Consider the following 26,816-nt stretch of genomic DNA (forward strand, 5'->3'; position numbering starts at 1 on the left):
TATCACATAAAAAATACTGCATGCTAGAGAATTGGTATATTAAGGATTGCTTTTACGGATATTTTATAAGGGGCTACTGTCTTTTCAGTTCAAGTTTTGTTGATTGCTTTTGAGAAAAGCATTCGTATTACACTTTTTAAAAAATTTGTCCTTTTTTGGCTAGTAATTATCAAAATAAGGGGTGGGAATTATGTATATGTGTGTTTTAATGAAGAGAATTAGTGATCTTCTAGTGAGAATTGTTTAAATGTTTAGCAATTTAAAAAAAAACTGTCAGATATAAAAGACTTTACAGTAGCATAAGTTGCATGCAGATTTCACTGGGCTTTATTTTTTTTCCGGTGTAGGCAAGTGAGGAAATCAACGTTGAATCCCAATGCGAAGGAGTTCAACCCGCGTTCCTTTTCTCAGGTACGTTTTTCTCTCTCTCTTTGAAATAATCTAGCCTCTTAAAAAAAAAAATTATTAGTAGTAATATTCCCTTTCCCATACCTGCCATCTAAATTCAGTTATAGTATTCTAAAACAACTTTTAGTTTAAGTTCTTTTTTCTTCTGTAGTCATTAATGAATATTTTTGAGCCATAGGAAAAAATGCTAGTTTTGTCATCAATTAGATGTGGTCTGGAGCAAATTTTTTAATCTTTCTGACTCAGAATTTGAAGATGGTTGGCCAGCGAGGCTCTCAGGTTCACAGATATACAGTTATTATTCTACTGACTTTGTAAGATGATGTGTTTATTTTTTAATTTTTAAAAACAGTCTCCAGTTCCTTAAAAATCACCACTGCTATTTTTAATAGCATTGTTGATTAATTGGTAACAGTAATCAACCAATAATACTTGGTAATTGGTAACATAACCAAGTATTTTTTTTCTTTTATTTGAAACATGTGGAAGTTTATTTTCTGTGAAATATTTTCATTAAGAGGTACTACTAATCAACAGTGAGTAAAACTGAGAAAGATGGGGGGAATCAGTCCTCAAATTGCAGTAATGGTTAGCTTTTCACCTTAAGGTAGTTGATTTTTGTTTTTGTAGCCAAAGCCTTCTACAACCCCAACTTCGCCTCGTCCTCAAGCACAACCTAGCCCATCTATGGTGGGTCATCAGCAGCCAACTCCAGTTTATACTCAACCTGTTTGTTTTGCACCAAATATGATGTATCCAGTCCCAGTGAGCCCAGGAGTGCAAGTAAGTCATAGAATTTGGTGTTCATTTACCCTCTCTAAGTTATTTGTATTTGACACCAAGCACTCTGTAGGTATGCAGTGATTTGAGGCAGTGATGGTATAACAGAGGTATTTAAAAAGTGGAAGCTTGCAGTGTGGTGTGTTGTTAGTATAAGGACCTAAATCTGAGAATGTTTCTGGTAAGAAAGATGATTTAGATTTACTGTAGTTTGGGGTTTGTCCTTTTAGCTGTGGGTGTGATTTTATTTTTTAATGACTCATAAAGAATCAGGAAACCTCAGAGCTAGCTCTCTAGCAATATGCAACTAAGAGAGAGTGGTAAAATACATTCTTAATATCTTGAGAGCCTAATCTTCAGTTTTTGTTTTTGTTTTTTTTATTCCCTTAAGCCTTTATATCCTATACCTATGACGCCCATGCCTGTCAATCAAGCCAAGACATATAGAGCAGGTAAAGGTGAGAATAATCCTGCCTGTATTTGCTTGTAGTCTGCATGCTGCATGAATTAAATAACTCAATTTATAATGAATAAATATTTGTGGTTCAGTTTTGACTTTCAGTGAAGCTGTTCATTGACTTCTGGTGCTCAACGTTACATCAGGTATTTAGATGCATTTTTATGAACAAAAACAGGAGGAGAAAATACCCATCAGTTGTGAATTTCAGGATCCTCTTCACAAAAAATAATTTAATTTTGAAGTTTTCAATGTTAAATTTGGAAAGAGGGTTTGCTACATTAATTAACTGGTCGCTGACGGTCTTGTTTTATATAATATATGATTTTTTCCCCCAAAATTTAGAATTTCTTTTTGAGCAGAGATGGCTCACTTCAGAAACCATCAAAATGCTATTAGAGGAATGTTTCCTCATCTTTAAAATGAGAGTGTTGTATAATCTAGTATTCTCTGTGTAGAAGAGCCTTCATAGAAAAAAAACACATATTTATCTTAAAAGGAAATTTCTTAATGTTGAAAAATGCTAAAGGGTTCCCCTCTGTTGCCATTTAGGTAATTGAGAGCAATTATTTGCTATAATTTTATTGAGAGTAGAAAGTAGAATGGTTAATATAGTAAAGTCATTTCTCAGTGCCCAATAATTACCCCCATCACGCAAATTTCACTTCTTTTTTTCTTTTCCATTATAATTTATTGCAAGGTATTGACTGTAGTTCCCTGTGTTGTCTGTCTCTTTCATATATGATAGTTTGTATCGGCTAGTCCCAGGCGCCTCATGTGTCCCCACCGCGTTCCCCTTTGGTGACCATAGTTTGTTTTCTGTGTCTGTGAGTCCGTTTGTTTTGTAAATAAGTTCGTTTGTATCATATTTTAGACTCATATACGTGATATCGTATGATATTTGTCTTTCTCTGCCTGACTTCCTTCACTATTGGTATGTAATCTCTGGGTTCATCCATGTTGCTGCAAATGGCATTATTTCATTCTTTTTAATGGCTGAGTAATATTCCATTGTGTGTATACCACATCTTCTTTATCCATTCATCTGTTGATGGACATTTAAATTTAAGTTGCTTCTGGGACTTCCCTCGCAGTCCAGTGGTTAAGACTCTGCGCTTCCAATGCAGGGGGCGCAGGTTCAGTCCCTGGTCAGGGAACTAAGATCCCACAAGCTGTGTGGCACAGCCAAAAAAAAAAAAAGTATGATATCCTTTATCTTTCCTTAGAACACTGGAACCTATTGGAAGAACTCTACCTTAGATCATTTAAAGTTATCTAGTTATAGGGTTAATCTTAGTCTGAGGACCTGCCATTTCATTTCTGCATACTTCGTGTGTATCATATATAAAAGTATGGATATTTTTGTTAGATAGCCAGAGTCTGTTATCACACTTTATAAAAATAAACAGTAATTCCTTTTTATCATCTAATAACCATCATCATCAGATTACCCTGACTGAGCCAAGAATATATTTTTACAGTCCGTTTGTTTTGAATATGGATCAAAATAAGATCTTCACATTATTATTATTATTTTTTTTTTAATGAGATTCTTGTCTGCTTACATTCTTTTTTTTTTTAATTTATGTATGTATGTATGTATGGCTGTGCTGGGTCTTCGTTTCTGTGCGAGGGCTTTCTCTAGCTGTGGCAAGCGGGGGCCACTCTTCATCGAGGTGCGCGGGCCTCTTACTATCGCGGCCTCTCGTTGCGGAGCACAAGCTCCAGACGCGCAGGCTCAGCAATTGTGGCTCACGGGCCGAGCTGCTTCGTGGCATGTGGGATCCTCCCAGACCAGGGCTCGAGCCCGCGTCCCCTGCACTGGCAGGCAGACTCTCAACCACTGCGCCACCAGGGAAGCCCAAGATCTTCACATTATTATATTTGTTACATGTCTTTGTGGTTCCCCTGCTGTTTTTACCCCTGCTGTTGCTTAGTGGCGGAAACCAAATATTACGTAGCATGTCCTGTATTCTAGATTTGTCTCTTTACTTCTTGTGATGTCATTGTTTACATTCAGGTTTAACTTTTTTACGGGAAGAGATAAGAATACTTGATAGATATTTGTGAGTACTCTATATTGGATCATTCGAGAGCTGTACAATGTCTGGTCCTACTTTGAGTTATGGTAAGATTTATTAAGGGCTCAGGTGGTGATAGCCTGATCCTCCCCTCCCCAATCGTAAAGTTTTCTATTAGTCTTTCATCTAATTCATTAATGATTGATACTTAACATCATCTTTTCATTGGGCTGTGGTTCTCAAAGTTTAGTGTACATTAGAATCACTTAGAGAGTTTGTTAAAAACACCAATTGCTTGGCCCCATCCCCAGAATTTCTAATTCAGTAGGTTTGGGGCATAGCCTGAGAATTTACTTTTCTAGTGCAATTTATAAAAAAACCAATTCCCTAGTGATCCTGCTGGTATAGGGCCATACTTTGGAAATCACCGTAATTAGGAGTTTGAAAACAGCGATTTCTGAATTTCTAGTATTTCTTCTCCGTTTATTAGCTAGAATCATTCTGTAAGGGACTGTTCTTTTTAACGAGGGCTGTTTGGGTATCCTGAAATAGTTTGTACAAGAAAGTTATGAATACATGGATTTTCATATAATTTTATATATTCATTGTATTTCAGTCAATTATTTTTTTTTTGCTGCTCTCATTGTCCCATCTTTGATCGATGGTAATCCCTTCAAGTTGGCTCCTGTGTCCTTTGGGTGCTACTCATTTGTCTCTGATAGCTTCCTTTCTGCTACAAATACGATGTCTCAGGCTAATCTTCTAACTCTAGACCTGGATCAGTAATCCTCCAAGCAACCCTCATTCTCTTTGCTGGGAAATAGTATTTAGAAACCATTTTCTGGTCATTGGATATATTCATTGCTATTGAGTTAATAATATCTGTCTTTGAACAAATTACCACAAAGCTTAGCTGCCTAAAACAACAAACATACATTATTTCACTTAGTTTCTGAGGGTCAGGAGTGCAGGAGCTACTTAGCTAGGTGGTTCTGCCTTAGAGTCTCTTAAGAAGTTGCAGACAAGATGTTGGCTAGAGCAGTGGTTATCTGAACTGGGGCTGGTGGATCTGCTTCCAGATTCAGAGCTGTTGGCAGGATAGTTCTGGTCATAACATGGCAGCTGGCTTCTCCCACAATGAGTATTCAGAGAGAAACTGACCTAAATGGAAGCTACAGTTTGTTTAACAATCTAACCTTGGAAGTGACATATCTTAACTTCTGTCATTTGCTATACAGATCAAGCAGAGCACATCTGGTGCATGTGGGAGGGGACTGCATAAGGGTGTGAATACCAGGAGGTGGGATCATTGGGGGCCATCTTAGAGGCTGGCTTATTTACATTTTCCTATAACGTGTATTAGATGTTTCCAAACTATTTGTTGTCTAACTCCTGGACTACAGAATAAAATTTAAGATTTCTTTAGTATCTGTTTCACTAAGAATTCTTTAAGTGCCAATTTTCAGAGTCAGGAGTTGCTACCCTTGTTACTTCCAAAATACCGTTCTCTATAGTCACTGAGTTATGTCCACAGTTTGACACATAGGTAGGTTAATCTGATTGAGTTCGTTATCATTTGTAAGGATAGTTTTTTTATTAATTTTATTTTTTGTGTGTGAAATATATATTTTCAAAGTGGAAATTACATAAAAAGATTATTCAGAGAAGTCTTGCTTTCATCCCAGTCTCTTCATTTGTCCTTTCCTCATCACTTCCATCCCAGATGTGGATCATCCCTTCCATCACCAGCAGGTGATCATTTAAAGTTACTTTCTATGTATCCTTACAGTGTCTATTTTTGCAAGTATACATTTGTTTCTTTGCAAATAATATGTTCTATTTTTTTTAAATGGTTCTATTTAGATATATAGTTGACCTTTGAACAACCCGGGGGTTAGGGATGCTGACCCTCTGTGCAGTCAAAAACTGAATATAATTTATATTCAGTCCTCCATGTCCGCAGTTCTAGATCAACCGACAGTGTATCGTTTAGTGCTGTAGTACTTACTGTTGAAAAAAATCTGCGTATAAGTGACCCACACAGTTCAAACTTCTATTGTTCAAGGGTCAACTGTAATTTGAATGCCATAAAATTCATCCCTTTGAAGTATACAGTTCGGTGGGTTTAAGATATTCTCGGAGTTGCCCAATCATCACCACAGTCAATTTTAAAACATTTTCATCACTCCAAAAAGAAACCTCATACCTTTTAGTAATTGTTCCCCTCCCACCCCATGTGCATATACACTCATACCGTAGACATGCTAATCTACCTTCTTTTCTCTGTAGATTTGCCTATTCTGGATATTTCATATGAATGAAATCATATTGAATGCAGTCTTTGTGACTGGGTTCTTTCACTTAGCATAATGTTTTCAAAGTTCATCCATGTTGGAGCATATATCAGTACTTCATTCCTTTTTATGGATGAATAATATTCCATTGTATAGATACCACATTTTATTTATCCATTCATCAGTTGATGCTTCTTTGGGTTGTTCCCACTTTTGACTATTGTGAAATAATGCTGAACATTAGTGTACAGTTTTTGTGTGGACTTATGTTTTCATTTCTCTTGGAGTGGAGTTAGTGTTGAAACTGCCACACTGTTTTCCAGAGTGGCTGCACCATTTTTTATTCCTACCAGTAGTGTACAAGGGTCCCAATTTCTCCACATCCTCACCAGCACTTGTTGTCTGTTATAATCCTAGTGGTTATAAAATAGTATTTCATTATGGTTTTGATTTGTATTTCCCTAGTGACTGATGATGTTGAACATCTTTTCATGTGTTCATTGACCATTTGCATATCTTCTCTGGAGAAATGTTTATTCACATATTTGACCTAGTTTTTAATTAAGTTATTTGTCTCTTAATCACCGAGTTGTAAGAGTTCTTTATATAGTCTGTATACAAATCTTTTATCAGATACAGGATTTACAGGTATTTTCTCCATTTTATGGGTTGTTTTTTTACTTGCTTGATGGTGTCCTTTGCAGCACAGAAGTTTTAAAATTTTGATGGAACTTCGATTTATTTGTATTTTTGTTGTTGCTTTTGCTTGTGGTGCCATACTAAGAAACCATTTCCTGACTCAAGGTCACAAAGATATACTGTGATTTCTTCTAAGAGTTTTATAGTTCAGCTCTAACATTTAGGTTGTGATACATTCTGAGGTAATTTTTGTGTATAGTATGAGGATGGGGTCCACATTCATTCTTTTGCATGTGGATATCCAGTTATCCCAGCACCATTGGTTGAAAAGACTGTTCTTTCCTCATTAAATTGTCATGACATTCTTGTCGACATTTATTTTTCTTCCCTCATACACAAAACGAAGCACACTATATGTACTGTTCTGCACCCATGAGTTTTTTTGTTTGAAGACATCATATTCCTAGAAATTACTATATATCACTGTATCAAGATTTTCCTTATACTTTTTTTAATTGAGTTATCTTACTGAGTTGTAGGAGTATGGGTTAATATAATTCCTTTTTCTGTATTTCAAACATTTTCTTGTAGTCTCTGGCTTATTTATTCATTTTGGAGTCCATTTGATCAATTTTTCTTCTATGGTTGTGTTTTTGTTTCCTATATTTGCATACTCCAAGGTTGCAAAGATTTTCTCCTGTGGTTGTTTTTTTCCTAGAAGTGTTATGATTTTCTGCTGTGATTTACCTTTTGATTTTTTGGTTTATGGTTTTTAAGATTTTTGCCCACTCATGTATAGTAAAAGAATTCATATGTTTTCTAGAATTTATATAACTTCCTCTTTTTTACATTTAAATTTCTGATTGATTTGGAAATTACCTTATGCACAGTGTAAGGTATGAATCCAGTTTATCTTGTTCCAAATGGCTATCCAAAATTTTTAACCAGTTTTATTGTTCTGTAATTTACATACAACAAAATGTCTTTCTTTTAAGTGTACATTTTGATGAAAACTCTACTCCAGTGCCACCCACTCCAGGCAACTACTGATCTACTTTCTCTTACTGTAGATTAGATTTGACTTTTCTAGATATTTTTTATTTAGTAAATGGAATCATGTATTGTATTTTTTGCATCTGGCTTAAACAACATAATAATTTGAGAATATTTCATATTATCATCTGTATCCATTTATTCCTTTTTATTGCTGAAGAGCATTCCATTTTTATGATTATACCACAGTTTACGCATTACCAGTTGATGGGTATTTGGATTATTTTCTGTTTCTGGCTGTTCTGAATAAAGCTGTTAAGAACATTTTTGTACAAGTGTTTGTGTGAACATTTGCTTTCATTTCTCTTGGTTAAATATCTAGAACTAGAATTTTTGAGTTGTATGGTAAATGCAATTTTAAATTAATAAGAAACTGGTAAATTGTTTTCCAAAGTGATTGTGTCATTTTACATTTCAACTGATCAGCCATGTATGAGAGTTACAATTGCTTTGCATCCTTGCCAGCAATTTTCTGGCTTATTTATTTATTTATTTATCTGGTTGCACCAGGTCTTAGTTGTGGCAGGTGGGCTCCTTAGTTGCAACTTGTGGGCTGGGCTCCTTAGTTGTGGCTCGCCAGTTCCTTAGTTGCGGCATGCGGACTCCTTAGTTGTGGCATGTGAACTCTTAGTTGGGCATGCATGTGGGATCTAGTTCCCTGACTGGGGATCGAACCCAGGCCGTCTGCATTGGGAGCATGGAGTCCTATCCACTGCACCACCAGGGAAGTCCCTTGTCTGTCTTTTTAATTTTAGCCCATCTGATGAGTGTGTTACGCTACCTCACTGTGGTTTTAATATGCATTTCTTTAATGATTACTGATAGTGAACATCTTTTCATGTGTTTATTGGCTGTCTCCTTTTGCAAAGTGTCTGTTCAAATCTTTTTCCTTTATTTACTTTTGGTTTGTTTTCTTACTATTAATTGTAACCGTTATTTATATATTCTGGATACAAATCCTTTATCAGGTATAGGTATTATGAATATTTTCAAAGAGCCTGTGTTGTTTATTTTGATGAAGTCCCATTTATCATGTTTTTCTCTTATGATTCATGCTTTGTTATAACTAAGAAGCCTTTGCCTGCCCCAGGTTGTGAATATTTTTATGTTTCTTCCAGAAGTTTAATACAAGTTTTAGCGTTTACAATTAGGTGTATGATCGACCTGAAGTTAGTTTTTGTGCAGGGCATGCAGTTCGGTGTTGTTTTTTTTTTTTTCCATGTATATATATCCAGTTTTCCCAACACCAGCCTCTGTTTTGCTGTTAAATTATCTTGGCATCTTCATAGAATTCAGTTGTCTGTATATGTGTGATCTATTCCTGAACTATTTTGTTGTGTTAATCTGTGTATCCTCATGCCAGTACTCGCTTTTTGATTATTGTTACTTTATAATAAATCTTAGAATCAGTTCATGGAAATCCTCCAGTTTTAGTCGTCTTTGTTAAAATTGTTTTAGCTATTCTAGGTTCTTTACATTTCCAAATAAACTGTAGAATCAGCTTGGAATTATCTGTGTCTGTATCTGAAGATCAGTTTGTGGGGGAATTGACCCCCTTTAACAATATTTAATTTTCCAATCCACAAGCATGTTGTATTTCTCCATTTATTTAAGTGTTCAATTTCACCAGTATTTTGTAGTTTTCATTGTATAAGTTTTGCATTTGTTTACTTAAATTTATCACTTAGTATTTCATATTTTTTATGGCATTGTAAATTTTTCAGCATTTGTTTACTTAGTATATAGGGATACACTAGATTTTTTACTATCAACCTTGTGTCTTGCCACTTTGCTAAACCCATCTATTGTTTCTAATAGCTTCTTTTTAGACTTACTTAGACTTTTCTGTGTACACAATCATAATCCAGTCAGTATATCTGTCTTTTTTTTACCGTACTGCACTGGCTGGGTCTTCTAATACATTACTTACTGAATAGAAGGGATGCATTCCTTACCATGCCCCTGATCTTAGGGGTGAAACAGTATCTTTCACCCTTTGGTATAGTGTTAGTTGTGGTTTCAGTTCATAACTTGCTGAGGATGTTTTTTGTTTTGTTTTGTTTTTTAGTGATGAATGGTTATTGAATTGTGTCAAATACTTCAGCATCTCTTATGCTGATCATATGGTTTTTCTGATTTGCTATGTTATTTTGAAGAATTACATTGATTTTTTTTAATTGAACACCTCAGTGGCTTTTTTTTTTTTTAAATACATTTATTTATTTGTGGCTGCATTGGGTCTTCGTTGCTGCGCATAGGCTTTCTCTAGTTGCAGCGAGCGGGGGCTTCTCTTCATTGCGGTGCACGGGCTTCTGGTTGCGGTGGCTTCTCATGTTGCGGAGCATGGGCTCTAGGCACGCAGGCTTCAGTAGTTGTGGCTCGCAGGCTCTGGAGCGCAGGCTCAGTAGTTGTGGCACATGGGCTTAGTTGCTCCACGGCATGTGGGATCTTCCCGGACCAGGGCTCAAGCCCGTGTCCTCTGCATTGGCAGCGGATTCTTAACCACTGTGCCACCAGGGAAGTCCGATTGATTTTTGAATATCGAACCAGCTTTGCATTCCTGGCACCCCATTTATACGCTTAGTCATGGTGTATTATCTTTATATGTTTTCCTGGATATGACTTGATAGTATTTTATTAAAGAGGTTTTTGTCTGTGTTCATGGTGGATGTTGGTCTGTAGTTTGCTTTGCTTTGTAATGTCTTTGTAGGATCTTGATACCAAGTTAATGCTGGCCGTCTCATCTAATTTACCAGATTTAATGGCATAAAGTTGTTCATAATATTCCTTTATCTTTTTAATGTCTTTAGGATCTGTAGTGATGCTCTGTCTTTCACTTCTGGTATTGATAATTTATGTCTTTTCCCCCTTTTTTATTGATCAGTCTTGTTAGAGACTTATTGACCTTTTCAAAGGCCAGCTTCTATTGGCTTGGCCAAAAAGTTCCTTCGGTTTTTAAGTAAAAATAAGACACAGGGAATTCCCTGGTGGCCCAGTGGTTGAGAATCTGCATTTGCGGGGGACACGGGTTAGATCCCTGGTCCAGGAAGATCCCACATACCGCGGAGCAACTAGGCCCGTGCACCACAAGTACTGAGCCTGCGCTCTAGAGCCCGTGCTCCGCAACAAAAGAAGCCACCACAATGAGAAGCCCGCGCACCACAACGAAGAGTAGCCCCCGCTCACTGCAACTAGAGAAAGCCAGCACGCAGCAACTAGGACCCAACACAGCCAAAAATAAATAAAATAAAATAAGTAAATTTATTTATTTTAAAAAAAGACACATTTTTCATTTTCACCAAGAACTTTATTTGAACAACATATTCACCATTTTGTTCCACTGCCTTCTGCCATTTTTCAGGCAACTTCATAATTCCAACTTCCCAAAACTTTTTACCTTTTTGAGCAAAGAACTGTACCAGGTGCCTTTTACAGTCTTTGAGGGAATTGAAATTTTTTTCCATTAAGAGAACTTTGTAAAGACCGAAATAAATGGAAGTCCGAAGGTGCAGTGTCTGATGAATACAACAGATAAATCAGAACTTCCCAGCCAAGCTGAAACAGTTTTTGCCTGGTCATCAAAGAAACATGTGGTCTTGCGTTATCCAGATGGATGATTACGCTTTTTCTGTTGACTAATTCGAGATGCTTTTTGTCGAGTGCTGCTTTCAGTTGGTCTAATTGAGAGCAGTACTTGTTGGAATTAATCGTTTAGTTTTCCAGAAGGAGCTCATAATAGAGGACTCCCTTCCAATCCCACCCTTTACACAACATCACCTTCTTTGGATGAAGACTGGCCTTTGGTGTAGTTGGTGGCGGTTCATTTTGTTTGCCCGACGATCTCTTCCATTCCACATTATTGTACAGTATCTACTTTTCATCGCCCATCACAATTTGTTTTAAAAGCAGAACGTTTTCATTACGTTCAAGTAGAGAATCGCATGCGGAAATACAGTCAAGGAGGTTTTTTTCGCCTAACCTATATGAAACCCAAGCATCAAAGCGATTCACATAACCAAGCTGGTGCAAATGATTTTCATCACTTGATTTGGACATTTTGAGTGTATCGGCTATCTCCCACATGGTAGAATGTTGATTGTTCTCAATTAATGTCTCGATTTGATCGCTATCAACCTCAACTGATCTACCCGACCGTGGAGCATCATCCAGCAAGAAATCTCCAGCACAAAACTTCGCAAATCACTTTTGACACGTTCAGTCAGTCATAGCACCTTCTCCGTACACTACACAAATCTTTTTTTGCATTTCAGTTGCGTTTTTACCTTTCTTGAAGTAATAAAGCATAGTATGCTGAAAACGTTGCTTTTTTTCTTCCATCTTCAATATTAAAATGACTACACAAAAATTCACCAATTTTGATAAGTTGTTTTAAAAATGCATGCTGATGTGACAGCTGCCACAATACAATCTAACAAAATTGTTTCGAGTGAAGTTATAGGCAGCTAAGCGCTACTAGAGCCATTGTACAGAACAAAACCAAACAAACTTTTTGGCCAACCCAATACTTTCATTGATTTTTCTCTTTATCATTTCCTTTCTTTGTTTTCTTTGGATTTAATTTTCTGTTCCTTTTCTAGTTTCTTAAGGCAGTTGCTTAGATCATTGATTTTAAAACTTTCTTTATTAGAATAGAAGCATTTAAAGCTATACATTTCTGATCATTGCTTTAGCTACATCCCTAAAACTTGATGTGTTCTATTTTCATATTTCATTCAAAATATTCTCTGTCTTATGATTTCTTCTTTGACCAATGGGTTATTTAATAGTGTTTTGTTTTGTTTTGTTTTTTAACATCTATATTGGAGTATAATTGCTTTACATTGTTCTGTTAGTTGCTGCTGTATAACAAAGTGAATCAGTTATACGTATACATATATCCCCATATCCCCTCCCTCTTGCGTCTCCCTCCCACCCTCCCTATCCCACCCCTCTAGGTGGTCACAAAGCACCGAGCTGATCTCCCTGTGCTATGCGGCTGCTTTCCACTGGCTATCTAGTTTACATTTGGTAGTGTATATATGTCAGTGCCACTCTCTCACTTCATCCCAGCTTACCCTTCCCCCTCCCTGTGTCCTTAAGTCCACTCTCTACATTTGTGTCTTTATTACTGTCCTGCCCTTAGTTTCATCAGAACCTTTTTTTTTTGTTAGATTCCATATATATGTGTTAGCATATGGTATTTGTTTTTCTGTTTCTGACTTACTTCACTCTGTATGACAGACTCTAGGTCCATCCACCTCACTACAGATAACTCAGTTTCATTTCTTTTTATGGCTGAGTAATATTACATTGTATATATGTGCCACATCTTTATCCATTCATCTGTTGATGGACACTTAGGTTGCTTCCACGTCCTGGCTATTGTAAATAGTGCTGCAGTGAACATTGTGGTACATGACTCTTTTTGAATTATGGTTTTCTCAGGGTATATGCCCAGTAGTGGGATTGCTGGGTCACATGGTAGTTCTATTTTTAGTTTTTTAAGGAACCTCCATACTGTTCTCCATAGTGGCTGTATCAATTTACATTCCCATCAACAGTGCAAGAGGGTTCCCTTTTCTCCACACCCTCTCCAGCTTTTATTGTTTGTAGATTTTTTGATGATGGCCATTCTGACTGATGTGATGGCCATTCTGACTGGTGATACCTCATTGTAGTTTTGATTTGCATTTCTCTAATGATTAGTGGTGTTGAGCATCCTTTCACATGTTTGTTGGAAATCTGTGTATCTTCTTTGGAGAAATGTCTTCTGCCCATGTTTGGATTGGGTTGTTTGTCTTTTTGATATTGAGCTGCATGAGCTGTTTGTATATTTTGGAGATTAATCCTTTGTCAGTTGCTTCTTTTGCAAATATTTTCTCCCATTCTGAGGGTTGTCTTTTCGTCTTGTTTATGGTTTCCTTTGCTGTGCAAAAGCTTTGACGTTTCATTACGTCCCATTTGTTGTTTTTTTTGTTTTTATTTCCATTTCTCTAGGAGGTGGGTCAAAAAGGATCTTGCTATGATTTATGTCATAGAGTGTTCTGCCTATACTTTCCTCTAAGAGTTTTATAGTGTCTGGCCTTACATTTAGGTCTTTAGTCCAGTTTGAGTTTATTTTTGTGTATGGTGTTAGGGAGTGTTCTAATTTCATTCTTTTACATGTAGCTGTCCAGTTTTCCCAGCACCACTTATTGAAGAGGCTGTCTTTTCTCCATTGTATATTCTTGCCTCCTTTATCAAAGATAAGGTGACCATATGTGCATGGGTTTATCTCTGGGCTTTCTATCCTGTCCCATTGGTCTATATTTCTGTTTTTGTGCCAGTACCATATTGTCTTGATTACTGTACCTTTGTAATATAGTCTGAAGTCAGGGCGTCTGATTCCACCAGCTCCGTTTTTTTCCCTCAAGACTGCTTTGGCTATTTGGGATCTTTTGTGTCTCCATATAAATTTTAAGATTTTTTGTTCTAGTTCTAAAAAAATGCCACTGGTAATTTGATAGGGATTGCATTGAATTTGTAGATTGCTTTGGGTAGTATTGTCATTTTCACAATATTGATTCTTCCAATCCAAGAACATGGTATATCTCTCCATCTGTCTGTGTCATCTTTGATTTCTTTCATCGGTGTCTTATAGTTTTCTGAGTACAGGTCTTTTGTCTCCTTAGGAATGTTTATTCCTAGGTATTTTATTCTTTTTGTTGCAATGCTAAATGGAATTGTTTCCTTAATTTCTCGTTCAGATTTTTTGTCATTAGTGTATAGGAATGCAAGAGATTTCTGTGCATTAATTTTGTATCCTGCTACTTTACCAGATTTATTGATTAGCTCTGGTAGTTTTCTGGTAGCATCTTTAGGATTCTCTATGTATAGTATCATTTCATCTGCAAACAGTGACAGTTTTACTTCTCCTTTTCTGGTTTGGATTCTTTTTATTTCTTTTTCTTCTCTGATTGCTGTGGCTAAAACTTTCAAAACTATGTTGAATAACAGTGGCAACCTTGTCTTGTTCCTGATCTTATTGGAAATGGTTTCAGTTTTTCACCATTGAGAACGATGTTGGCTGTGGGTTTGTCATATATGGCCTTTATTATGTTGTGGTAGTAGTGTGTGTTTAATTTCCAAATATTTGGGTATTTCCATTTTTTATTTTTCATTCCATTATGATCAGAGAACAGACTGATATGAAATGCCATTTTCATCATATATTAAGTGTCCATGTGTAGTTAAATCTATATCTGGATTTTCTCTTCCATTCTGTTAAACTATCTATCTGTTAAGACTACTTTCCCATCCATCCACTCCCAACATTGATTTTCCCCCCCTCAGGTTTTCTTGACTTTTTTCTTTCTTGTTTATTTTTCCATATGAACTTGATATTCAGGTTGACTACTAAAAAAAAATCAGTTGGCTTTTAAGAATGTTTTTATTACTGAAAATTTCAAACATATACAAATAAGCAGTTAGACTAGTACAGTAGTGTAAAAGTACTCATCGGTCAGCTTTAATAGTTAGAAACTCATGGCCAGGACTTCCCTGGTGGCGCAGTGGTTAAGAATCCGCCTGCCAATGCAGGGGACACGGGTTCGAGCCCTGGTCCAGGAAGATCCCACATGCCGCGGAGCAACTAAGCCTGTGCGCCACAACTACTGAGCCTGCGCTCTAGAGCCCACGAGCCACAACTACTGAGCCTGTGTGCTGCAACTACTGAAGCCCCTGAGCCTAGAGCCTGTGCTCCGCAACAAGAGAAGCCACAGCAGTGAGAAGCCTGCCCACCGCAACGAAGAGTAGCCCCCCCTCGCTGCAACCAGAGAAAGCCCGCGTGCAGCAACGAAGACCCAGTGCAGCCAAAAAGAAAATAAATAAATAAATTTATTAAAAAAAAAGAAAGAAAGAAACTCATGGCCAATTTTGTTTCATCTACAGGACCTCTCTCCTCTCAGATTGTTTTGAAGCATATCCCGGATACACCATTTTATTTGTAAATACTTTATTTTAAAATTCTTAAAGATAAGGGGTCTTATAAAAACAAACATAAAACATTACAATACTGTTATCACACCAAAAAGACTTAACAAAGTAATTCCCTTATACTCTCAAATTTCTGTGGCTATTTTTTAAAAATATATTTTTTTACAGTTAATTTGTTCCAGTTAGGATCCGAATGAGATTTACAAATTGCATTTGTTTATCATGTTTAAGTCATTTTTTAAAAATTGTTTTACGTTGTGGTAAATTTTTATTACGGCAGTTTTAAAGACATGTTTTGTTCATTCATACCCTCACAGAGTTGTGGACTCTTTCTTTTTTTAAACCATAGTTAAGATACCATTTTTCACACCTAAAAAAATTAGCAGTTATTTCTTCCTATCATATGTGTAGAGCACAAGTTTTTCTTACTGTCTTATGAATTTTTCTTAATAGTTGGCTTGTTGAGCCACAATCCAGAATCCACACTTTTCATTTGATTGGTTTCTCTCTCTTAATGTTAACTCTCTCTTATAGGTTTCTCCTTAGTTTTTTCCCTTTCTATCTTATTTAAATCTAATTTGTTCTGTCCTATATTCTTTCCCACCATCTGAATTTAATGGATTGTGTCCCTGTGATATTGTTTAAAGTGTTCCTCTGTCCCCTGTAATCCTTGTGAACTGATTGTAGATAAGAAAGATTAGTTTGTATTTTTTAAAACTTAACCTGGATTGTTTCATAGATGATGTGTGTACTTTTATTAGGAGTCAGTGTCTTACCTCTGTCTTTTTTTTTTTTTTTGGATAGTAGGAGTAACTTGGCTGCCTTATCTATCCAGGATAACTTTTCATACCAGTTCTTCTCTGTTTTAGCAGCACTGACAATCACTGTCTAGCGCTAGATTCATTATTTCATTAAGGATTGCAAAACGGCATTTTCATTCTGTCATCTCTTTTTCAATTATTAGCTGGACTATTTCTATAAAGAAAAACTTTACCTTGTCAAACTATTTGGTTACCGTGAGGTACAGTTTGTGAAAGAAAGGCAGCTAAACTGCCCATCATTTCAAGGCAGTTCTCAAAATAATGAGTTCGTTTCCTGTTATCCCTAAAGGTTGACCAGTGAGGGTTTGTTGTTGTTGTTGTTGTTGTTGTTCTATTAGTATGAACTCCTGGGTTTTAATCTTCAGTTTGCCAATTGGCATTTTCATTAGAACCACATTAAATTTATAAATATATAATTTAGAAATTAACTTAGAGGAGAATTGCTATCTTTATATTGTCTTCCTATCCACGAACAAATGATGCCTTTCTGCTTGTTTAAATCTGCTTCTCTACCTTCAGTAGTTGTTTTTTTTGTTTGTTTGTTTCTTTTTTTTATTTATTTGTTTTTATTTTTGGCTGTGTTGGGTCTTCATTGCTGTGCACGAGCTTTCTCTTGTTGCAGCGAGCAGGGGCTACTCTTCATTGCGGTGCACAGGCTTCTCATTGTCGTGGCTTCTCTTGTTGTGGAGCACAGACTCTAGGCACATGGGCTTCAGTACTTGTGGCACGTGGGCTCAGTAGTTGTGGCGCACAGGCTTAGTTGCTCCGCGGCATGTGGGATCTTCCCGGACCAGGGCTTGAACCCGTGTTCCCTGATTGGCAAGTGGATTCTTAACCACTGCGCCACCAGGGAAGCCCCTTCAGTAGTACTTTTAAGTTTCTCTTAAAGGTTTTATGTGTTTCTTCAGTTTTTTGCCTTAGGTTTTTTTTTTTTTTTTATTGTTAATGTAAAGTGGGTTCATCTTTTCCATTGCATCTTCTATGTATATGAAGGCTATTTGCCATCTTTATGTTAATCTTATATCCTGCTGCTTTACTCTTCAAATAACAGGGAAAATTAAGGACTTGCTTCTGAAATGCAGCCATAGATCATATAAGGCATATCTTTCCTTCATGATAGTAGTGCCTTTTTGCACAAAACCACCTCTTTGTCTTCTTGGTGCGTAATGCAGTGTTATCATTTTTGCGTCCTGTGAGAAAAATTGAGTTGTATTTGAAAATATGCTGAAGTCAGGAACATTTTGGGACAGATATTCTTTGTGTGTGGGGTTAGACTGGGGTGGGGTCTGTGCATTATAGGATGTTTATTAGCATCCCTGGCCTCTACCCATTAGATGCTAGTAGTATCCTCCCCTTCTCTAATTGTGACAACCAAAAATGTCTCCAGATGTTGCCAAATGACCCTTGAAAGGCAAAATTGCTCCCAGTTGAAAACCATTGACATAATGAAATGGCTGAAGTATGGCCAGTCTAAACTGTGGTTTAAGATTAAGGTAGATTCAGTTTGGGTGGGTGGGGGGTAATACAACCATAAAACCAGGTATATCTCTGTATACTTTATCTTTTAAAATTTTGTTCAAGCATTGTTTTTTTGTTTTGTTTTTTGTTTTCTTTTTTAATTTTTAGTTTTTGGCTGTGTTGTGTCTTCGTTGCTGCGCGCAGGCTTCTCATTGTGGTGGCTTCTCTTGTTGTGGAGCATGGACTCTAGGTGTGCAGGCTGCAGTAGCTGCAGCACATGGGCTCAGTAGTTGCGGCTCGCGGGCCCTAGAGCACAGGCTCAGTAGATGTGGCGCACAGGCTTAGTTGCTCCGCGGCATGTGGGAATCTTCCTGGACCAGGGCTCGAACCTGTGTCCCCTGCATTGGCAGGCGGATTCTTAACTACTGAGCCCCCAGGGAAGTCCCAAGCATTGTTTTTATAACTAGAATTTTTTATTTTTAAAAATCAGTAAACTTGAATAGCTTTTTGAAAAAAAATTTTAATATGTGAGGGTTGTAAAGTATGAAAAGAAATAGTGATAGTGAGTAAGTTAAGCTTATTTAGCTTAATTAGACAAACTTTCATGTGATAAAAATGATATTTGAGTTTGGGGTGGCTTTTCTTTACTAGAAGGGTGTGCTTTTTCAATATGTGGGAATCTCAAGATTAAATTCAGAACAATATTACCTAATTGGTTTTCTCTGTTTTCAAGTTTGCTTTTCTGACTAGATAACACAGTGTATAACTAGCTCTCCTAAGTATCAGCAACAGTCATTAAATTTTTAGCAAAAAATCTCAAATATTTTTAAAAAAAGACAAATTCTGTCTCTACATTAGCAGTTACCTGTGTAGTCAGTTTTGATGATTTTGTGAACATATGAAGTTACACATTCTTTGTGTCTTGCTGTAAGCAGTGGTTCACAGCTTCTTCCCTCAAGTGGCTTGGTTAACATAGCACCATAAACCCATCACAGACAAGAGTCAGTGCTGTAATAAACATGTGAGGAAAAGGTACACAGAGCATGCAGCTAGCTCTTTTGTGGGGGACTGGGAAAGATGATACAGAGGAGATGACAGTTGAGCTAAATTGTTAACTAGAGCTTTAATGGAGCGGATTATAGGCAGAAATTTGTGTGGAATAATAAAAGACAAAAAGTAATGTTTTAAAAGAGCTATTACAATTTTTTAAAAGCGCTACATGGTAGTGTGTGATGCTGTGTTTGAGAAAGCAAGAGTTCACTGGTAGGAAATTTAGAAAGATGGAGTTAAGATAAGTGTTGGGTCTGTTTTGGCTTTTTTGTTGTACTTTTGTTTTTCTTTGAATAAAATCCAGTGCCCTTCTCTAGCAATGGCATAATTCAGTGTCTCAAACAGGGATTATATGAGAAGTATGAGGGTAATGTTGTTTCATAGTGCTGTAAGAGTCTTGTAATTACAGGGACTTGATGAAATCTGGGGGTCATCACAGAGTATCTCTCTGAGAATGTTGCTTTCAAGCTGACACTTGATGGACAAGTAAAAATTTTCCAACCTGGCAGTAGGGGATTGGGGTTTGAGTCTGAGGAATAGCATATATGATAGGAAAACAGCCCATAGTGGCTGAAGGGGGATGGGTGTGGTATAACATGGCATCGGAGAGGTAGGCTTTGACCCAATCATGCAGAGCCTTATGGACCATGTTCGTGTATTTTATGCTAATAAGGAGCTGCTGTGTTCTAATATTACGTCGTTTTTTCCTGCAGTACCAAATATGCCCCAACAACGGCAAGACCAGCATCATCAGAGTACCATGATGCACCCAGCCTCAGCAGCAGGCCCACCAATTGTGGCCACCCCACCAGCTTATTCCACACAATATGTTGCCTATAGTCCTCAGCAGTTTCCAAATCAGCCTCTTGTTCAGCATGTGCCACATTATCAGTCTCAGGTAAGTCTGATATGACCTAATAACTCTTAATTGTTGTTCCATTGAAGTAACTTTTAGTATGGTAAAGGGGTTTTTCCTTTATATTTTGTGCTATGCGTTAACGGTGGGGTAGGCAGCTAAGGATTTGGGGGTCGTTTTTAACCTAATAGAAAGTTGCTGATCGATGTAAGTGTTTCAAAGGCTAAATCCTTTGTAGCCAAGAAAGGATTTAGAATTTTAGGAGTTGTTTCTGGAAACCTGGAAAGCATGGAGTTAAGACATAACTAAAATCTACTTGACTATATCTGGTACTTTAATGTTTTTCTCTTTATTTTTTGTTTGAACACAGCATCCTCATGTCTATAGTCCTGTAATACAGGGTAATGCTAGAATGATGGCACCACCAACACATGCCCAGCCTGGTTTAGTATCTTCTTCAGCAACTCAGTACGGGGCTCATGAGCAGACGCATGCGATGTATGGTAGGAAGCACTTTGTTTGTCTTTTTCAGTGTGTGTGACTATTCTTACTGTGTTTTTAAGCTCTGAAAAGATGCTCTGTTTAAGAATAACTCTGCCTTTTATGACATTGAGGGTCAAGAATCTAAAGAAAAGATGAATCCATTTCTCTCTCCGACCTGCTCTATAAGTCTTGGCAAATCATTTCTACTTTGAAATTTCTCTCTGTTCCATTGTCTCTCTTTAACTAAAATGTAATAATGTGTGTAAAAGCATCTTTTGTGGAGAAAGGTATCTTTCTCCTCTTCCTCATCAGTAACATCATTTGGTATACCCTTCCTAAGGCATGCAAGAAAGTTTTACCATAATGAAAGCAAGAAAACATTCTGCTTCACTCCTTACCCTGGGGGTCACTGACATTGCATATTTTATTGCTATTTGTTACAATGCTACTATGTTTCTGCATCATGCTGTATTTCAAGTGGTCGGAATTGTGTAATATTAGATCTGCTTTTGACAGATTCATACTTTAAATGAGTATACAGTGATAAAATGAAAATGAAAAGTATTCTATATAAAATTAAACGATATATATGAGTAATAAGCTGAAATTACCATCTTAGTTTTGTGGCCGGAGAACTTGGTGCAAGTCAACTTTGCAACTGTCTAAAGTAATAAAATAATATTGTTTTCAGTGTTAGAATTTAAAATAAGATTTCCGCTTATATTTTGTAATATAGAATTAATGGGTCGTCCCATATTATATTTTTCAAAATGCACCTTTAATTAGTACCAGTTTTATTAAGATCTAAATTTTGTTCTGAACTTTTCTGAGGACTCCTGTACTGTCATTTAGGTTTTCCCATTGGCATTTCAGTTTTTTGGAGAGGGAAAGAAATTTAAGTTTATTCATACAATTGAAAAGTGAACCACTATGAAAATGAAATTAATATTACATGTAACTACATGGACATTTCATTTTTTAAACCTCTTTAAACTTTTTGAGTGACTAATAAGAATATAAAGGCGTTCATTTTTTTTTAACTTTAGATAACAGTTTATAACATTTTGTAGGTTTATAGGAATAGGACTCAGGCAGCAACAATCATTCTTGTCACCTAGAACCCACTGCTAATGTTTTCTTTCTGGAGGCATGCTCCTTTACCACTGGTTCACAAATGATAGGAATTTTACATGATTAAAGGCTTTTTTTCTTTAATAAAATACTTGTCAGATCTTAATTTTCCACACTTAAAATTTTCTCTTGTTGATTATGCTCTTTAAATTAAAATGATGTGATTGCTCCATTTTGAAAAACATTTCTTTCAAGAAGCCCATCTATAATTTAATTGAAAGATTGACATACTGATTTGGCTTATGATTTTGGTTGTGATCTCCTATCATTGGCTTGTCTTTGGTTGTCTTAACCAGGACTAAGTATGTGTGAAAAGGCACCACTGATTTATCACACTAACTTTTATGCAATTTGTATACATTTCAATAATTTTCCAGTTTGCTAAAGTCTTAGGTGACACAGTTTATTAAGATTGTTTATTATACATATTATACATTTCTGAATACATCTTGACGTAACAAGTGGAAAAAACATTTCTTTCTTCCCATTTTCTGGGATACTCCCCTTGGAATAAGATCTGAAACTTGAGTTAAAATTTCCATTGCTTTTAGAGAATAGCTATTTGTGTGCCCACACCTTTGAGACATTGTAGTAATACTGTGATGTCAAGCAGAATCTTTCTCCTCAATGTATATTCACTCACTACCAACATCTGACTTTGTCTGTTGATTGGATGTTCATTGGTTTGAAACAGCCAGTACAGTAAATACTGTATTTGAGGCACTAATGGTTTTTATAACTACCTTCCCAGAATATTTCCATTTGAAAAGCAGTTGGTCTTGGACCCTGAAGTCCATTCAAGTGTGGGTAAATAGTAAATATTGCAAAGAAACAAAATACTAGACCTAATGTCCAGTGAAATCTGGAATGAATTAGTCATCAAAGCTAGTTCTTTGATACCAGGAGAAAGTTGCTCAACCAAATCTGAATTACTCTCCTGCAGTTTACACAGATTTATTATATTTCATTGATGTGTGTTGATGAGGGCAGCTAGGGGCAAAGCTGTAGATTTGCTATGATTGTTGCTGGTTCTGTTTTGGATACTTCATACCCTAAAGAGAACACTGGGAAATGAATTGGTTTGTTCCTTACCACAATAAGCCATAATTTAATCTGCTGTAGCAAGCTCATTAATTCTTCAATAATTTATTTCAGTTATTTTAGATCTTCCAAATCCAATTATGCCAAATATAGACAAATTTTAAATACGTTATTTTAAACTATAAGACAAAACTTGCATAGAAATGCTAATTTTATATTCATTTCCCTTGAACAGTTTATATTTTATATTCCGAAAGGAACCAAATATTTTGAGTATGAATTATATTTATTCTTAAGCTACATCCTATCTAGGTTTTTTTAAACTTTTAATGCAAACAAAAGAATATGCACCCAGATGTTAATGACAATTGTATGTCACCTTTTTGTCATTCATTAATTGTTATGGTCATAGCAAAAGCCTTTGCGAATAGAAATGACTACAAAATGAAAGCCTGGTTATTGTTTTTAAATTTTTTGGTGTATTTAATATAAATATGCTAACAGATCACTGAACATTTAAATTATTAGGAGATACATTCTAAGAATTGTTGACCTTGTACTCTTTCTAGATATCTTAGGAAGGACTTTGATCACAAACTTCATCTCTTTGACTTTAACTTTAACTTCACTTTCATCATTGCCTCTGCCCTCTTCCTCCTAATAAGTTACTCTTTGTTTCCTTAACATCTAGTCTTATAATTCATCTCATTTTGTTTCATTCATCTAACTTTGTTTTCCCTTTTAGAAACAGTAATAATGAAATTTTCTCTACTCAGAAAGAGTTAAATCCAGAATCCTTTTTTTGGTTTATTTTTGGTAGTTTAATGCGGATAAATTCGAAAATACAGTAGGCAAAAAGATTTAAAATGCACCTATTAATCTTCTCCCTTTCAATCACCGGTTAACATTTTGGTGCATATCCTTCCAAGTGTACTTAGACACACACACGCACACACCTTTATGTAGACAGTTTAATAAGAAATGATATCGTACTCTTGTTTAATATTATGTTTCTGAATTTTTGGATCCATTACCAGATGCCTAGTAAACACCTTACAGAATAAGGTGTAAGGTGACATTTCTATTAATGATTTGCAAAATTGGATTAGTCTTTTAAATTAAACTTGGTAAATATTATTTTGTTTTGGTACATTATTTATATCAAGGTTGTTCAGTGGAATGCAATGTTGGTCTTTTTATTAGATAATAACTTTATTCCGTTCATTTAAGTAAGTGAGCATGTGGTACTTGACAACCCAATACAGAAGAAAAGTGTCTTTTGCTTCAGCCCTATCTTATTTAATTTTGTAGTGATGTTTAAAGTGCTTGTCATCTCTTGTAAAATAAGAAAAATGAGTTATGCATGAATACAAAAAGAAATTACTAAATATGTCAACCTTTCCAGAAAATTAGGAAAATGCACACCTTAAAAGGCTAATTAACCTTTCTATTTCCCAAATTCAGCATGTCCCAAATTACCATACAACAAGGAGACAAGCCCTTCTTTCTACTTTGCCAGTGAGTTGGGTTTTTTATACTAATTTTGATTGAACAGTAAAACACTTTTTAAAGAATACATGTTAAGGGAGTAGACTTGTTGAGCAATCTTTTCCTTGTGCCAGACAAAATCATTAAAAATATACATATATGAAAATAATTCAGAGTTTTTAAAAAGGAAATATAACCCAGCTTAAGAAAGCTGGAGTTAATTTAAAAATTGAGTTGTTTCAGAAATTAATTTTTGCATACCAAGCAAACATGTGACTGTTTTGGAAATGCCTAATACTCTCCTTGTTCAGAGAAACTTTTCCCGAACAGCCGTTTTTAAAACAAAGCAAAGCAAGCCACCACAAGCTTAAAACATTAGGGTTTTTTTTTTAGTATCCTGGTAAGAAAAAATTTATCCTTACAAGGATTTTTAATTGAATAGGGTTGAAATACTAGGGGGGGAACGTTTCTGTATTTTCAGTCTTTGCATGACTGCAGGTTTATGATATTCAGGTAGCAGACACCTCATGGATGTCTTGAGTTTAAGCAGGAAAGCATGACCTAGCAACTACCAGAGATTATCTTTGGCAACACCAGCCCCCTCTCACCACCAGTGGAAAGGTGAATGATTGCTCCTAAATGGAGAAAGTCTGAGCAGGGATTGCTTTTGGAAATGAACTCGTAAGGTTTGTTTTCTCTATTTGTAGGGAAATTTTTAAATAAGGCTTATTCATGGGCTTTTGGTATTTGGATGGGAAAGTCACTAACTTGCAGGAATCCTTTAGAAATGTATGACAGTATAATATATGTCACTTTATGTGAAATACTATATTCTAGGGGATATTAAGGATTAAAATTTTATGTTAGAGACTAAATTTTAAATTATTTTAGAATGACTGAATGTCTGAATATACTAGATGCCAAATTTTAAAAAGCATTTAGAAAACATTTTGACTTAAATTTTCATTAATTGTGCCTTGACTTGGTATCCAAAAATAAGTGCATACATATTATTTATTTGGTGCTAGGAAATGTTAACAAATTTAATCCTTTAATAGATGCTCTTTAAAAAGGAGTCTTGCTGTATATGTAACTGTTAAAGGGAAACTATGTATGTGGTATAGTATATAAAAGACACTGTCAGTAATTCTATTATGTACTCAGTTTGAGGTCTCAAATGTAGTTATCCTCACCATCTTACTGTCTCTGTTAGTAGTTTTGGAGTCAGTTTCCTGGTAAGTAGCTAAAAGGTCCTTAATCATCACACCTAAGCATTAACTGCCTTAGCACAACTTTCCCTAAAAGAGAATATCAGTACTTTTAAAAGAAACTAACAGTGGGGCTGCTATTTGTAATTTAATTTGCTGTTTCATACCCCACCCCCACCCCCTTCTAAGCATTTTGTCCTGGTTTGTTTGATCTAGTTGCCTTTTATTCCCCTTTTAAAGAGTTTTCAACTTTTCTTTACTTCCTTTTTTCTGAATTTAACATCAGATTTAAAAGTTGGGAGATTTGTTTTGTTTCATTTTTAAAGGTTTGCTGTGCTGGTGTTCTCTCATGTCTTGTGCATCCAAGGTCAAAAATGACAAAACCTAGTTATTAAATTAGGTTTAATTTAATAACTTCTATATTAAATTAAATGCACATCTCTATGGACTGCATTGGCTTCAGTAAGATCATGGCTTAAGAAATGATTTTTGGATTGTGGTTAGTGTTTTGAGGATTTGACAAATCACATAATTAGAGTTTTAAACATTTATATCGAGGAACACAGTGAGCGGGAAACTTCTGGACTGGGTCTGGCCCAAAAAATTGTTATTTCTTTGATTAGCTTGAACTAATCCAGGTTTCATGAAGGCAACTTAGGTTTTATAAATAGAAGTTTAACTGATGGATAGCTAAATCAGAATTTGGAAGAAAAATCACTTTATTTTTAACCTCTCTGGAATCTTTAGCTAATGAGCATGTATAATAAAAGCAGTTAAATGATAGGCTTAGCTCAGGAAAGCCCAGAATTTACTGCCTTTCACGCTCCACTTCTCCCTTTCCCTAATTCTCTTAGATTTTTCCCCTCATTTACTCTATCTTCGTTCCTTTCTCTTATCTCTCTCTCCCCCCTCCACTCTTCCAGCCTTCCCCCCTGCCCCTCAGCCTTTTAATTTCCCTCTTATCCTACTTGTCTTTGTCTCCTTCTTAACTGGCCTTTCAAGGAACCAAAGTATATTTTTGTTGTTTTTACTATTAAAGTGTATAAGTTCCACATTTTCCCCAATTAGCTACTCAAGTTTCATATTTGAAGGAGGAAAAGAATTCCTGGGTAAGGTACTTGCTTAGCAAACATCTTTAAGCAAGATGATGAACAAAGGAAGATATTTCTAATCAAACATCCTCACATTTTATTTGTTAGCCTATGATGTCTGTTTAAATCTGCTTAATTTTTTTTATAATGCATTGCAGTTTATTGGTGTTCAGATAGGGAAAGGATGGTTTTTTTAAACAAAAGCCTATGTAGATGCATTCAGCTTGGATTACTTGAAGTATTTATGCTATGAATGCAAATGACATACAGATTAGAATACTCTATCTTATAGCCTTTCAGTATTGGTAAACTATCACAGAGATGCCTTTTTTAAATGCATAGTAAAAAATACTTCCATCTTTAATTCTCTCCAAATAATTTCAAGATTTTAACATTTTTCTAATTGATGAATAACTTAATTATGAGACTTCATGGGTGTAATTATTCTCTTTGTGATGGCCATGCTTTTTTATGTATGAATATTAATAAAATAGCACCCAGCTAGAGTTGATTATTGTTACTTTTTATTTCCTTAATACTTTGCTTAAAAGGTAATTAAAAAT

The 26,816-nt window shown here is 35.8% G+C and overlaps 1 protein-coding gene across 13 annotated transcripts in view; it reads left to right on the forward strand.

The window, feature by feature from the left end:
• Window positions 1-26,816, forward strand: part of ATXN2 (ataxin 2) — a 128,367-nt gene that overhangs the window by 85,762 nt on the left and 15,789 nt on the right. For 10 of the 13 annotated variants that reach the window (XR_009697385.1, XR_009697384.1, XR_009697388.1 and 7 more), the window contains 6 exons: window positions 348-411; window positions 1,039-1,191; window positions 1,580-1,646; window positions 19,669-19,853; window positions 20,182-20,314; window positions 23,931-23,984. Coding sequence is in view for 8 of the 13 variants with exons in the window: in XM_061170028.1 (XP_061026011.1) it covers window positions 348-411; window positions 1,039-1,191; window positions 1,580-1,646; window positions 19,669-19,853; window positions 20,182-20,314; window positions 23,931-23,984 (656 nt within the window). In the remaining 5 variants the exon portion in view is untranslated. The remainder of the gene's footprint in view (window positions 1-347; window positions 412-1,038; window positions 1,192-1,579; window positions 1,647-19,668; window positions 19,854-20,181; window positions 20,315-23,930; window positions 23,985-26,816) is intronic. The other 3 variants (XM_061170029.1, XM_061170031.1, XM_061170032.1) reach the window with 3 other exon arrangements.

This window comes from Eubalaena glacialis, chromosome 15 (genome assembly GCF_028564815.1).
Source record: "Eubalaena glacialis isolate mEubGla1 chromosome 15, mEubGla1.1.hap2.+ XY, whole genome shotgun sequence".
Taxonomy (NCBI): domain Eukaryota; kingdom Metazoa; phylum Chordata; class Mammalia; order Artiodactyla; family Balaenidae; genus Eubalaena; species Eubalaena glacialis.